This window comes from Callithrix jacchus, chromosome 12 (assembly GCF_049354715.1).
Source record: "Callithrix jacchus isolate 240 chromosome 12, calJac240_pri, whole genome shotgun sequence".
In the NCBI taxonomy this organism is placed as follows: domain Eukaryota; kingdom Metazoa; phylum Chordata; class Mammalia; order Primates; family Cebidae; genus Callithrix; species Callithrix jacchus.
Window position 1 is genome coordinate 126,554,812 of NC_133513.1, and position 13,979 is coordinate 126,568,790.

At 61.3% G+C, this 13,979-nt stretch overlaps 1 protein-coding gene across 1 annotated transcript; it reads left to right on the top strand.

Moving 5' to 3' along the window:
* Window positions 1-6,520: 6,520 nt before the first annotated feature.
* On the top strand, window positions 6,521-7,840 carry UTF1 (undifferentiated embryonic cell transcription factor 1). The gene is made up of 2 exons (XM_008978958.5): window positions 6,521-7,148; window positions 7,238-7,840. The coding sequence occupies exons 1-2, from the start codon at window positions 6,608-6,610 to the stop codon at window positions 7,723-7,725; spliced, it is 1,029 nt and encodes a 342-aa protein (XP_008977206.1). The 5' UTR covers window positions 6,521-6,607; the 3' UTR covers window positions 7,726-7,840.
* The last annotated feature ends 6,139 nt before the right edge of the window (window positions 7,841-13,979 follow it).

Here is a 13,979-nt window from a genome sequence, read left to right on the forward strand (position 1 = left end):
TAGAAAGTCATTCGTTAGAGCAACCAGCTAGCGGCATTTCTAGGAAAACCGTTACTTGTGACAAAACGCTGCATTTTTCATGTCAAGGTGTGCTTCCCACATAAATTCCCTGGCGACGTCCGGGCCCTGCTTCAACGTAACACAAGAGGAAGCTGGCGTCCTGGCCACGCGAACGCAAACGCAGTTCACGTCTGCTTTTCCGTAGGGTTTTCTATGGGGATTATGTTCTGCTGACCCAGGCCCACATTATCAGATTCGGTCTTTAACAAAGAGTGTCGGGTGCAGATCAACCCTCCTCAATCAGGACTTACTTCCCGGGGGGCCCAGGTCAGGACTTACTTCCGGGGGGCCCAGGTCAGGACTTACTTCCGGGGGGCCCAGGTCAGGACTTACTTCCGGGGGGCCCAGGTCAGGACTTACTTCATGGGGGGCCCAGGTCAGGACTTACTTCCGGGGGGCCCAGGTCAGGGCTTACTTCCGGGGGGCCCAGGTCAGGACTTACTTCCCGGGGGGCCCAGGTCAGGACTTACTTCCCGGGGGGCCCAGGTCAAGACTTACTTCATGGGGGGCCCAGGTCAGGACTTACTTCCCGGGGGGCCCAGGTCAGGACTTACTTCCGGGGGGCCCAGGTCAGGACTTACTTCCGGGGGGCCCAGGTCAGGACTTACTTCCGGGGGGCCCAGGTCAGGACTTACTTCCCGGGGCAGCCAGCTCAGGCTCCAGCTCCACTGTCTGCATGGCTCCTGGTGCTGTAGCACCAATTTCTAAATAAAGTCCTTTCTACCGAGCCTCTGCGGGGTGGTCACTCTGTGGGTCCCCAAAGTGACCTCTGCAGGGTGAGCCGGTTTCCTTCATGGCCACGTGAAGACCCCTTACCAGCGCCCCCAGGACTCCAGGCGTGCGACACCCAACCCGGGACTGAAAACCGACCTGCCCGTCCGCAGCCCTCTGATGCCTTGAGAAAGGCCTGGCTCTGCCTCGTGTGTCGAGAGACTCAGGCCCTGCCAGGATAAAAGATGCCCCACGATGCCGCAGCCATGGGGACAAGCGTGTGCCGCTGGTGCAGGAAACAGTTCCTTCGGTGAAGACTGCAGATAGCCTGGAAGAATGAACGCCCTGAAACACTCGTGGGCACCTGAGCACGTCCTGCCCTTCCTGACAAAAAAGACGTCCCTCACACTGGATGAGCAGTGTCTCCATCCAAAACCAGGACAGCCGTCTGTCAGTTCTTTCAGGCTATTTGCAGACCCACGGCTGTTCTTGGGTCAACTTGCCCTAAACTCTGCCCACCCCAGCAGGTCGCCGGCTGGCAGCTCAGACATAACCAACAGCCCGTGGGCAAGACAGAGCTGGGTCCCTCCCGTCATCACAGGGCAAGCTCCCCATCAGGGCTGAGCCCCCGCATCACAGATCAAGCTCCCTGTCAGGGCTGGGTCCATCATCACAGGGCAAGCTCCCCGTCAGGGCTGAGCCCCCGCATCACAGGGCAAGCTCCCCGTCAGGGCTGGGTCCATCATCACAGGGCAAGCTCCCAATCAGGGCTGGGTCCCCGTCATCACAGGGCAAGCTCCCCATCAGGGCTGAGCCCCCGCATCACAGGGCAAGCTCCCCGTCAGGGCTGGGTCCCCGTCATCACAGGGCAAGCTCCCCATCAGGGCTGAGCCCCCGCATCACAGGGCAAGCTCCCCATCAGGGCTGGGTCCCCGTCATCATAGGGCAAGCTCCCGATCAGGGCCGGGTCCCCATCATCACAGGGCAAGCTCCCCGTCAGGGCTCAGCCCCCGCATCACAGGGCAAGCTCCCCGTCAGGGCTGGGTCCCTGTCATCACAGGGCAAGCTCCCCGTCAGGGCTGGGTCCCCATCATCACAGGGCAAGCTCCCCGTCAGGGCTGGGTCTGTCATCACAGGGCAAGCTCCCGATCAGGGCCAGGTCCCCATCATCACAGGGCAAGCTCCCCATCAGGGCTGGGTCCCCGTCATCACAGGGCAAGCTCCCCGTCAGGGCTGGGTCCCCGCATCACAGGGCAAGCTCCCCGTCAGGGCTGAGCCCCCGCATCACAGGGCAAGCTCCCCGTCAGGGCTGGGTCCGTCATCACAGGGCAAGCTCGCTGTAGCTCTGACCACAGCTGAGAGAGAGGCCAGGAGGGAAATCTCCTGCAGGTGGGGCGTCTACCCTCGAAAGGACACTGTCACCACTGGTGGACACCACACAGGGAGGGGCTCAAGGCCAGGGCTTCAGGTGGCTTCGGGTGTAAGCTGTGGATGTTTCTGTGAGAGCTGATGGGTGCCTGTGATGAACAGCGAGGTTATCTGCCTGGAGGAAGTCCCAGGAAAAGCCTGAAGACGAGGAGACGGTGGAGTCCTGCCATGACGGGCGGAGGTGCCCCAGGCAGGTGGCCCTGAGTCCCCTTCATCTGTGCGTCCATGCCCCCCGGATGCGCCGGCCAGACCCCCATGGCAGTGGCTCTGATAAACGCAGCTCCACTGAGCACAGGACCATTCTCTTGGAGAACTGACAGTGCTCTGGCTCCTGCCCCGTGTGGTCCTCTCCTGCGCTGTAAAGTACAATAGCGCCCGCTCTCCCACTGACCACAGAGGTCCCGTCGATCCAGCGTCATCCACATTCACAGGGTGCAGTGAGGCCGGTGGGAATTCCCGTGTGTCTGCACTTGCGCCTCCCATCCCGTCCAAGCTTCTCCTCAGCGCACCTGTCGGGAACCTATGGGGCGTCACACGGCAGGCCCGTTGGGAGCCCGTGGGGTGTCAGGGCAGGCTCGTCGGGAGCCTGTGGAGTTTCAGGGCAGGCCCACCGGGAGCCTGTGGGGATCACACGGCAGGCCTGTAAGGAGTGTGTGGCGGTCATGGCAGGCCCGTCGGGAGCCCGTGGGGTGTCAGGGCAGGCCCGTCGGGAGCGTGTGGGGCGTCAGGGCAGGCCCGTCGGGAGCGTGTGGGGCGTCAGGGCAGGCCCGTCGGGAGCGTGTGGGGCGTCAGGGCAGGCCCGTCGGGAGCATGTGGGGCATCAGGGCAGGCCCGTCGGGAGCCCGTGGGGTGTCACACGGCAGACCCACTCCCCACAGGGCCTGCACTACATGTGCTCCTGCCAGCACTGAGGTTCCTGGCCCCAGGTCCTCAGTCTCTCGTGACCAAGTGTGTGAGCATCTCCCCACATCTCCATCTGCCCTTCACACATCACACTTCACAGAGGCCACATCTTGTCTCCGTTTTTAAGGGTTGTTCTCTGGGGTTTTTCTCTGTTTTTATTGGTTGTTCTCTGTGGGATTTTTCTCTGTTTTTATGGGTTGTTCTGTGTGGTTTTTTTTTTCTGTTTTTATGGGTTGTTCTGTGGTTTTTTTCTCTGTTTTTATGGGTTGTTCTGTCTGGTTCAGGGTGGCAGATGCATAACTCTCTGCCTTTGTCAAAAGCTCATGTAGCCTGGACGCCCCTCCTTGGGTTTGGCAAATCTTAGCGAAGGACTCAGATGGGTCCAGCTTGGGCCAGATGTCTGCCCCTGGACCAGCCAGTCAGCAATGATCAGGGACAGGGTGACCCAGGTCAGCCTTTTACTGGGCCGCACCCCCAAATTCTGGAATTATTTTTGAAAAAAGGGATCTTAAACCCCGAGTTTTGGCACAGTACATTCAATAAATCTGTAACAACCTGAAAAAAACACAAACAAAAACCTAGAACTGTCTGGTAAGCAGGACGTGGGGAACCCCAGGGCGGATGGCAGGCAGCAATTCTGAAGCCACCTTCTACACACACCAGGGCTGAACAACGAATCCGTCGTATGTGCAGGAGCCAGGCCCTCCCAGTGCCCAAGAAAGCAGTTCCAGAAAAGCAAGTGGGGAGGCCAGGATGAGTCGACCACGAGGGACGAGAGTCAGAGGCCCCGATGAACTCGTGTGTATTCTGACAATGGTCACACATGTGCGTCCAAGGCCAGCCCACACCATACACTGCCCGCTCTGTCTCAAAAGGGCTCCTGACAGTCTTCCCAGCTGTGCACGGCAGCTGCCACTGTGAGCTGGCCATTCTGCACTGGGGTCCCAAGCACCATCATCTCTGATCTCCACCCATCGGATGTCACTAGCACTCTCAACCCTCAGTTATTAAAAATCTTTTTTTTTTTTTTTGAGATCCGCCTCCCAGGTTCAAGCAATTCTCTTGCTTCAGCCTCCCAAGTAGCCGGGATTACAGGCGCCTGCCCCACACCTCACTAAGTTTTATATTTTTAGTAGGGACAGGGTTTTGTCATGTTGGCCAGGCTGGTCTTGAACTCCTGACCTCAGGTAACCCTCCCACCTCGGCCTCTCAAAGTGCTAGGATTACAGGCGTGAGCCACCATTCCGGCCTTTTTTTTTTTTTGAGACGGGGTCTTGTTCTGTTGCCCAGGCTAGAGTGCATTGGCATGATCTGGGCTCCCTGTAACCACCGCCTCCCAGGTTCAAGCGATTCTTCTGCCTCAGCCTCCGGAGTAGCTGGGACTATAGGCACACATCAAGATGCCCAGCTAATTTTTGTTATTTTTAGTAGAGACGGGGTTTCACCGTGTTGGTCAGGATGGTCTCAATCTCTTGACTTCGTGATCTTCCCGCCTCTGCCTCCCAAAGTGTTGGGATTACAGGCGTCAGCCCCTACACCCAACCTTTTTATTTTTTAAGACAGAGTCTTGCTCTGTTACCAGGCTGGAGTGCAATTGGGCAATCATGGTTCACCTCAGGCTTAACCTCCTGAGCAAAAGGACATCCTCCTGCCTCAGCTTCCCACCTAGCTGGAACTACAGGCACATGCTACTACACTCGGCTATTTTTAATTTTTTTGCAGACATGGGGGTCTCACTATTGCCCAGGTCAGTGTCAAGCTCCTGAGCTCAGGAGATCTGCCTGCCTCAGCCTCCCAAAGTGCTGGGAATACAGGCATGAGCCCCCTGTATGAGCGCCTGGCCAGGAACCACAGATTTCTGGAGAAATGTCTGAAAAGCTGATTCTAGGGCCAGGGTTGGCAAGACACCAGATGAGGGAGGAGCTGGGAGCGGGGTTTCAACAGGACACAGGAAGAGAGCAAGCTGTGAGAAGAGTCTCAATGGCCAAAGCTGCAACAATCTGAGCAAAAAAATAGCCAGTCTCAGGGGCTCACGCCTGTAATCTCAGCACGTTGGGAGGCCCAGACAGGAGGATCATTTGAGCCCAGGAGTTCAAGGTGAACCTGGACAACAAAGCAAGACCCTGTCTTTACAAAAAGTAAAAAACTAGCTGGGTGTGGTGGTGCACACCTATAGCCCCAGCTACTGAGTAAGCTGAGGCTGGAGGCTCATTTGAGCCCAAGAGTTCAAGGCTACAGTGAGCTGTGATCGTGCCACTGCACTCCAGAAATAATAAAAATAAACAGAACTTTTAAAATAATTAAGTAACAACAGCATCGGGTTATGACCTAAAGGATAAAATAAACATACACCAGCCCACACTGTAGAAATAAACCACTGAGCAGATAAACCAATAGGCCGGGAGAGTCCCGCCTCCTTACCGAGGAATCCCAGAAAATACAGACACGCCTCCAGGAGGCGGGGCCGGATACTCTACCCGGGAGCTGGGGATTGACTTGGGGACCGGATTCCAGCAGCCTTAGCAGGGACGGAGAGGCCGCAGCTGAAGAGTGAGGCCAGCAGACGCCCCCACCTAAGCACGGAGTGGACCTCGCCGAGGCTGAACCACAGGACCGGAGGGGTGAGACCGGCCCCCGACCTCTGCGCCTCCCTCCCAAAACCCCAGCGCCCCGGCCTGGCCGCAGGAAGACACCAGGCAAACCCGAGTCGAGAACAGTCAACAAAACAGCTGGCCAGTCCTCCACAGTGTCCAGGACGCGAGAAACTGCCACGGACCAGGAGACGGAGGGGCACGGCGCCGCGTGGCGAATGGGAACAGCGTTTCCTGTCCCAGGGATGTGGGCTGCAGACGCGCTGCAGATTGAAGAAGTTCAGATTCGAAAAGTGCCTTCGGTAGAGCGCGTGAACTCCCACACCCGTTGCCGCCCCTGGCGGCGGCTTCTCCTCTGACCCGGCCCCTGGACCCGCAGGCACCACTCCGGGCGGGGATGGGGACCCGGGACCCCTCGGGACGGGCGCTGAATCTGGGCGGGGGCGGCGGGGGAGGCACAGGGGGCGGGGAGTAGGGGCGCCGGCGCCTTCTGGAGCGGGAGGGGCTCCGCGCACCCCTGGATGTGGGCGGCGGGAAAGGCCCGCACGTGCGTAAAAACGCACGGAGCCGCCGGCGCTCGGGCGGGCTGCGGCCAAGCGGCACCTCCGTAAACGGCTTTAAAAACAGAACCGCTGCGGATTCTCCCTTTCCGACCGCAGCTGCGCTCTGCTCTGAGTTTCCTCGGCCCAGGCCCCCAGCGGAGGCGCCGCGATGGACCCCTTAGGACCCGGCGGGCGAAGTGGAGGGGCGGGGCTGGGCGGGGCGGCCGGCGGTGGGAGGGTCGCGTAGACCCGCCTCGGACGGCAGGACGACGCCGCCGGAGGCTCAGAGCGCGTTTGGGCGGCCCGGGCGGTACCCGCCTCTTTTCTCCTGCTGCGGCCCGGAATCCTAGCGCGCGGCGCCCCGGCCCCGGGATGCTACTCCGGCCCCGGAGGCCGCCGCCCCTCGCGCCACTGTCGCCGACCAGCCCCGACCGCGAGCCGCGGCCTCCCGGAGACGCCCCAGCGACCCCGCCCCGGAGGCCCGCCTCGCCGAGCGCGCTGGGGGAGGTCATGTCGCCGGTCTCCCCGGGCTCCGCGCAGCGCACGCCCTGGACCGCGCGGGAGACGGAGCTGCTGCTGGACACGCTGCTGGAGCCGGGCGTGTGGCGCGCGCTGCTCCTGGACCGCCGCCAGGCGCTGCCCACCTACCGCCGCGTGTCGGCTGCGCTGGCCCGGCAGCAGGTGCGCCGCACCCCCGCGCAGTGCCGCCGCCGCTACAAGTTTCTCAAGGACAAGTTCCGCGAGGCGCACGGCCAGCCGTCCGGGCCCTTCGACGACCAGATCCGGCAGCTCATGGGGCTGCTGGGCGACAACGGGCGAAAACGGCCCCGCCGCCGCTCCCCGGGACCCGGGCGCCCACAGCGCGGCCGCCGCCCGGCCCCCAGCGCGCCCGCGCTCGCTCCGAGCGTACCAGGTAAGCGGGGAGCTAGAGGCTGCGGGGGCGGCGGGGGGAGGGGCGGGCGCGCCCGCACCCACACCCGACCAACCGCTCCGCGTTCCCAGGCGCCGCACAGCTGCCGGCCACCCGCGACCCCGACGCGGACCCCGCCTGGAGGCTCCGCTTCAGCCCGTCCCCGCCGAAGTCTGCGGATGTCGCCCGCGCCCCCAGCTCCCCGCCCACCCCCGCCCCAACAGCCCTCGCCACCTGCCTCCCGGAGGACCGCGCGCCCGTTCCTCGCGGCCCCAGTTCCCCACCGCCGCCAGCCCCCGACCCGACCCGCGAGGACCCCGACTCACCGCCCGGCCGCCCCGAGGACCGCGCGCCCCCTCCGGCCGCTCCCCCGTCGCTGAACGCCGCCCTGCTGCAGACCCTGGGGCACCTGGGCGACATCGTGGGTATCCTGGGCCCTTTGCGCGACCAGCTGCTGACCCTGAACCAGCACGTGGAGCAGCTGCGCGGCGCCTTCGACCAGACCGTGTCCCTGGCCGTGGGCTTCATCCTGGGCAGTGCGGCCGCCGAGCGAGGGGTCTTCAGGGACCCGTGCCAGTGACGTCCGCTGCGGCCAGCTTCTCCTCTCCAGGCCCGGGCCCCTCCGCCCTGATCCCTCCTGCTTCCTTCCCACCCCCACTCCTAGGTACGTTCAATAAAAGCGTTGTTTTCCTAGACTCTGGGCTGTTAAGGAGTGCGGGTCTCCATGCTGGGACTGCAAAGGGCGGGGCAGGGCTCCAGCGCCCTCATCACAGGGAGGGGTTCCCACTGGCTCCTGAGGCGTAGACGGAGTTCAGTGGGGCTCACTCAAATGTAGCCCCAGGAGGCCACCTGAGGGGTGGTGGGCACGGTGCCTGCTGCTGGGTCCTGGTACACACGCGATTCTCAAGGCCACAACAGACTCTCCCTGTCCCTCCTGGGGAGCCCCACTAAGTAAGACGGGGGGGGTGGCCTCCGCTGGGGTTCTGGAGAGAAACTGAGGCTAAACCCACCTCTTGACTCAGTGCAGTGGTGTGGGTGGGGGGAGGCGGCCTCCAAGCTGCCCAGCAGAGAACTCCCACTGGCCCCAGAGTAGCGTGGTGCGTTCCAAGGTCCTCCCATAGCTTCGGGCAGTCTGGAGCCACCTTGTTGACCTCTCCCAGATCTTTGGAAACAAAGGAGGAGGAGGAGGAGCCACACAGCTCTGGGGAGGTGGTTCTGGTCTGGGTGGGCCCTGGGCATCGCTGAGCGGCTGGGGTGTGATCCTTGGGCAGAGGCTGAGGGCAGGGTCCTTGCAATTTTGAGAAAACCGAAGCACACCTGCCCAGGAGGTATCATTCCAAGTAGCAGTAGAGGGCCCCTGAGTCAGAAGGCGGATTGGGTGGAGCCGGAGATACAAATGTAGCCTGGAGGAATTTCACTAGCATAACAATGCCTGGAAATTAGCAGGCCCATCCGGGAAGACAAGTGGCCGGCCCCGGGCCTGAGCTAAATGGGGCTGGGGGTCCCCGTGGGGGGTAGGGTTGGAGCCCCCTCCGCACTTGCAGGACCCGAAAGAATTGGTCCTGCAGGCGCTGATGGCAGCCCCTGGGAAAGACCTTGTCCAGGCCTGAGGGAGGCCTGTGAGACCACGCCTCCAAGAACCGACTCCAAGCCTCACCTCATTTAAAACAGGCCCACGCTAGCTCATCGCTGTAATTCCAGCTCTTTAGGAGGCCTAGGCAGGGGGGATCACTTGGTCAGGAGTTCGAGACCAGCCTGACCAACATGGTGAAACTCTGTTTGTACTAAAAATAGAAAAACTAGTGGGGCGTGGTGGCGCGCAATCCCAGCTACTCAGAAGGCTGGGGCAAGGAATGACTTGAACCCGGGAGGCAGAGGTTGCAGTGAACCGAGATCACACCACTGCACTCCAGCCCGGACAACAGGCAAGACTGTCTCAAAAAAAACCACTCTGGACCAGGCTCAGTGGCTCATGCCTAATCCCAACATTTTGGGAGGCCGAGGCAGAAGGATCACGAGCTTAGCCATTCAAAACCAGCACGGACAACATGGCAAGACCACATCTCTATAAAAATAACAAAATTAGCTGGGCATGGTGTCATGCACCTGTAATCTCAACTATTTGGGAGGATGGCTTGAGCAAAGGAGGTCGAGGCTGTGGTGAGCTCTGCTGTCCAGCCTGGGCAGCAAAGTGGGACCTTGACTAAAAAAAAGAAGTGTGTCCTCAGCTCCACCCTGCTGTGTTTCCTGAGAATCTCCAAGCTGGTACAAACCTGTTGGATGAGCCAAGCTTGAAAGCATCCCCGCTCAGGTACACAGCCCCCAAAGGTCAGAGTCACAGGCTGGGGGCCCCGTGGGGTCTGAAACAGCTGAAGTACACCCTACATTACATGACTCCCATCACTCCAGAGGTCATTCCTGACAGCATGCCCAGGTCCCGACGGCCACATCTCAGCAAACGCACCAGCCTAAGTGTGGGGCTGTGCTGCCCTCTCACTGGGTTACTGGACACTCTGCCCTCTCCAAGCGGGAGCGATTTGGGGGCACCAAGCAGAATTCATCTTCTGCTCAGGTAGTAGGGTGAGGGTCACGTGCTATGATCCTCCTGAGCCCAGCAGCAGAATAATTAATCTGAGCACGCAGGCCCTGGACCTCTTAACGCTTTGTGATCTGGTACAGGGAGTATATTTTGGCTGTTTAAAATCAATTTAGGGGGCGGGTGTGGTGGCTCATGCCTGTAATCCCAGCACTTTGGGAGGCTGAGGCAAGAGAATCACTTGAGCTCAAGAATTGGAGACCAGCCTTGGCAACATGACAAAACTCAATCTCTACAAACATTAACTGGGCATGGTGGCACACACCAGTAGTCCCAGCTTCGCTGGAGGCTGGGGCAGGAGGATCACTTTGGCCCCGGAGGTCGAGACTGCAGTGAGCTGTGATCACATGGGGCACTCCAGCCTGGGCAAAAGCCTGTCTCCAAAATAAATAACTGGCTCTATGGACATAGCAGGATTAGTGTCCCGTGTGCTGTTTAATGGGGCCAGGGTTTGAGCACAGCTGGCTTCACTCGCCCAGGCCCTTAGCTGGCTTCTTTAGCGTCTTTACAGTTAACCTGCTCTACCCAAGGTCCCTCTAGCTGACCCAGCAGCAAGGCCCCAGCTGTTGGTGCCATCTGTCCTAGGCTGGGGGACCTGTGTGTATGGCCGGGTGTACGCAGACCCCTGGACCAGGCACTGGGTTGGGCTCATCTTGCCCCATGACTGATCACTGGGGTAGGACAGGGTCCCCCAAGACCTCTCTTCAAATCAGTGCCCCTGTGATCTCAATAGGGGCCCCCTGGACAGCTGATTTGCCTCTTTTTAAAAATTGTAGTAAATGCATCTGACATAACGGCCGTCGCAGCCACTTCTGAGCGCACAGGCCACTGGTGTCACGGACGTTCACAGGCTCGTGCGGCCCTCACTACAATCCATCTCCGTAACTCACGCCGTCTTCCAGACAAACTCGTCCCTTCAACACCGGCTCCCACCCCTCCCCCAGCCCCTGGTAAACACCCTTCTGCTTTCTGTCTGTGAATCTGACCACTCCAGATAACACACAGAAGACAATCTTCTTTCTGTGCCGCCTGGTTTCGCCCAGCGTGACGACCTCTAGGTCCACCCACGTTGGTAGTGTGTGGCAGGATCTGCTTCCTTTCTGAGGCTGAATCATACTCCACGGACGGAGGGACCCTGTCTCGGTTATTCATCCATGGCGGGCTGACGCACAGTTGTGCTGCCTCCAGGTCTCAGCCGCTGTGAGTCACGCCGCTGTGCTCATAAATGCACAAACATCTCAGAAACCCTGTCTTCAGTTCTGTGTGTACCCAGAAGGGGACTTTGTACGCCAATTCCATGTTTAGTTTTTGGAGGAGCACCAAGCTCCTTCCCACAGCAGCTGCAGCGCATTCCCAAGAGTCCCCAGAGCACCCCAACTTCACCTCCCCGCCACACTTGCTGTCTTCTGGGCTTTTGCCATCCCAATGGAGGTGAGGTTTGCACCTTTTACTCTTTTGTTGTATTGTAGAGCTGGGGTCTTGCTAGGTTGCCCAGGCTGGTCTCAAACTCCTGGGCTCAAGCAGTCCTCCTGTCTCGGCCTCTCAAAGTGTTGGGGTTACAGACGTGAGCCACCACACCTGACTTACCAACTGTTTTCATAGCCTGTGGAGTTACAGAAACATTCTACCCCATGACTGATGGCTTGGGGGGCCCCTCCGGCCAGGGTCTCCACCAGACACAGGTCAGTCTCTGTTGTCCAGGCTGCTTTAGCAATCAATTCTTCTGCCTCAGCCTCCTGAGTAGCTGGGACCACAGGCATGGGCTACCATGCCCCATAACTGAATTTTTTTAATTTAACTAATTTTATTTATTTTAAATTGCTGCATGTGCCTTAGCTGTTACATCCCACACCTCCAGCATTGACTCTGGCGTGTCACTGTGGCTGCACCTCTGTGAGGCCTGGTCCGTGAGGCTGGCCCAGGCCCCATTAGAGGCCTGGGCAACCCAGGAGGATGTGGGAGCCGCACCCCTGCAGATGTCCTGGCCCGCACGGCTCTGAATCACCAGCAAAAAGGTCACAGACCAGGTCAGGCCTGCAAACCACCCGCTCACTGATCATGGCATGGGGACAGCAGGGGGGCATCGAGAGTCGGGGGACACCTGAGGCCATGCAGCATCTGCTCTCAGAGCTGTGGGCATCAAGACCACAGGTGAAGGCCAGAGAGATGCCTGAGGCATCCAGAAGACAGGTGCACCCACAGCTCCCACACCTGCCCAGCACCCCTGGTGCTGGTCCCGTGTCCTGGGAGGAGGCTGTGGGGCCAGTGTCCAGTGGGAGCTGATTCAGGCCTGAGGTCACCGTTGGCCACCTTGGTGCCCATGGCTGGGGCTTTCACCCTCAACCTGTGAGTAGGGTGCTGGCCAGAGGAGGCCTGCTGGACACCTCCCACCTGGCAAACGAAGTCAGTGGCCCCCTCATCCCTCCAGGGGGTCTCCACCTGCCTGACTCCTCTCCCCTCACTTCCCACAGCCTCCAGAGCCACCATGGGTGGGGTCCCTTTCAGGTTTGGCCTCAGTGCCTGCCTTATCTGCAAACCTCTTGGAACTGAGTCAGTCCCTTCCCTGCCTCCCTGGTGCCCACCCAGCCCTGCTGGCAGCGGGAAGGGGCACTTGCAGGCAGCGGCCACCCCGAACTTCCCAAAGCCTCTGCTCTGTCCCTGGAGGGCCCCAAGGAAGGACAGAAGACGAAGGGAGAGGCAGCGGGGTCCTGAGCAGCCCTTCTCAGGCAGCCTCCAGGGAGCTGTGCCCGCCCGAGTGTCCCCCCAGTGGACACTCACTGAGTGTCCCTCACCTGCCCAGTGGACTCCATTTGAATGCCGAGCTGGGGCAGCATGAGGTCCACAGAGCTGCCCACCCTCACACTTCCGTTACCCCAACCAGGAAAATCGAGGGCTCCATAGGACAGAGGGGTGTTTAAGGCGGGGCGAGCCGTGGGGGCAGTGGCAGGAGCCGACCACGGGGGGGTGGGAGTGGGAGTGGGAGTGGGTATCCGCAGGGCCCAGTAGCTGTGGCTTCCAGTTACCCCTACAGCATGTGAAGGCTGGGGTGGTGCGGGGTCTGGGAAGAGGCGGGCCTGTAGGCTGCTAGGAGGACGCCCAGACCAGTCCAGTGGACGGGTGTGTGGGGGGGCGCAGGGTCTTCCGGGAGGAGGGGCATGTCATGCAGGGTAGTGGCATAGGGATGTCCAGAAGGGGAGAGTGTGGTGGTGCTGGGGAGGGGGTGGGGACACTGGGGGTGTCAAGGAGTGGGGCACGTCAGGGTGTCGGGGAAGGGCGCCTGGGGGTGTCTGGGAGGGGGATGTGGAGGTGTCAGGGAGAGTAGGGGTGTCGGCCTGGAGTGGGGGCGTTTCGGGGTGTCAAGGAGGGCGTGCATGGGGATATGGGGAGGGGGCGCGTGGGGGTGTCGGAGAGGCCGAGGGGGTGGCTGTTGGGGAGGGGTTGAGGCCCCTCCCTCAGGTGGCCCCTGAGGAGGCTCCAGCGAGTCGTGACGGGCCGGCGGGAGCGGGGTGGTCTGGAACCCGCGGGAGCACGCGCTGGGCCTGGTCCCTGCCCTGAGCCCGTGGCCGCGGGAGGAGCCGGTTTCGGGGACTAGCTGGGCTCCGGGCCGTGTGCGGGGACCGAGCTGCCGGCCTGGGAGCGACGCGGGATTTCGCCGCCCAGCGCTACCCCGACCGGTCCCCGACGGTGGGGGTCGGGGCGGTGCCCGCGGGGGCTACGCTCTGGGGCGCGCGGGGACCAATTCTCGGGGCCGCCGGAAGGAAGGAGGCAGAGGGGCGCCGAAGTCTCCTAGCAAGGGCAGCGCACCGGGACGCGTCCCAGAGCCGGGGGCGGACGGACGCTTGGAGGCGGAGGCTTCGGTGACCCCAGGCCCGGGCTACAGCGGCCACCGGGTGGAGGGAGGGGACCGCGGCTGCCGGAGGCGGGGAGGCCTGAGCCTCGCTGTGGGGCCGCTGGGTGGGAGACAGGGGCCGCCCCGACCGCAGCAAGGGCCTGGGTGGGGGCCCAGGACGGAGGGGGTGTCTGACCCTGCTGCGTGGAGGCCAGGATGCCTTCGTACTTGGGGGGGTCGGAGGGGGCGGCTCAGGTGGAGTTGGTGGCCGGGAGCTGGGAAACTGGGAGGAGGGTCTCCGTGCAGAGCTGGGGGTGGGAGGGCTGAACGGCGTGCAGAAGGGGGCCCAGACCCCGGGGGCCCCCAGAAATTAGAAATGGAGAAGGGTAAGGCTGGGTGCTGGAACGTG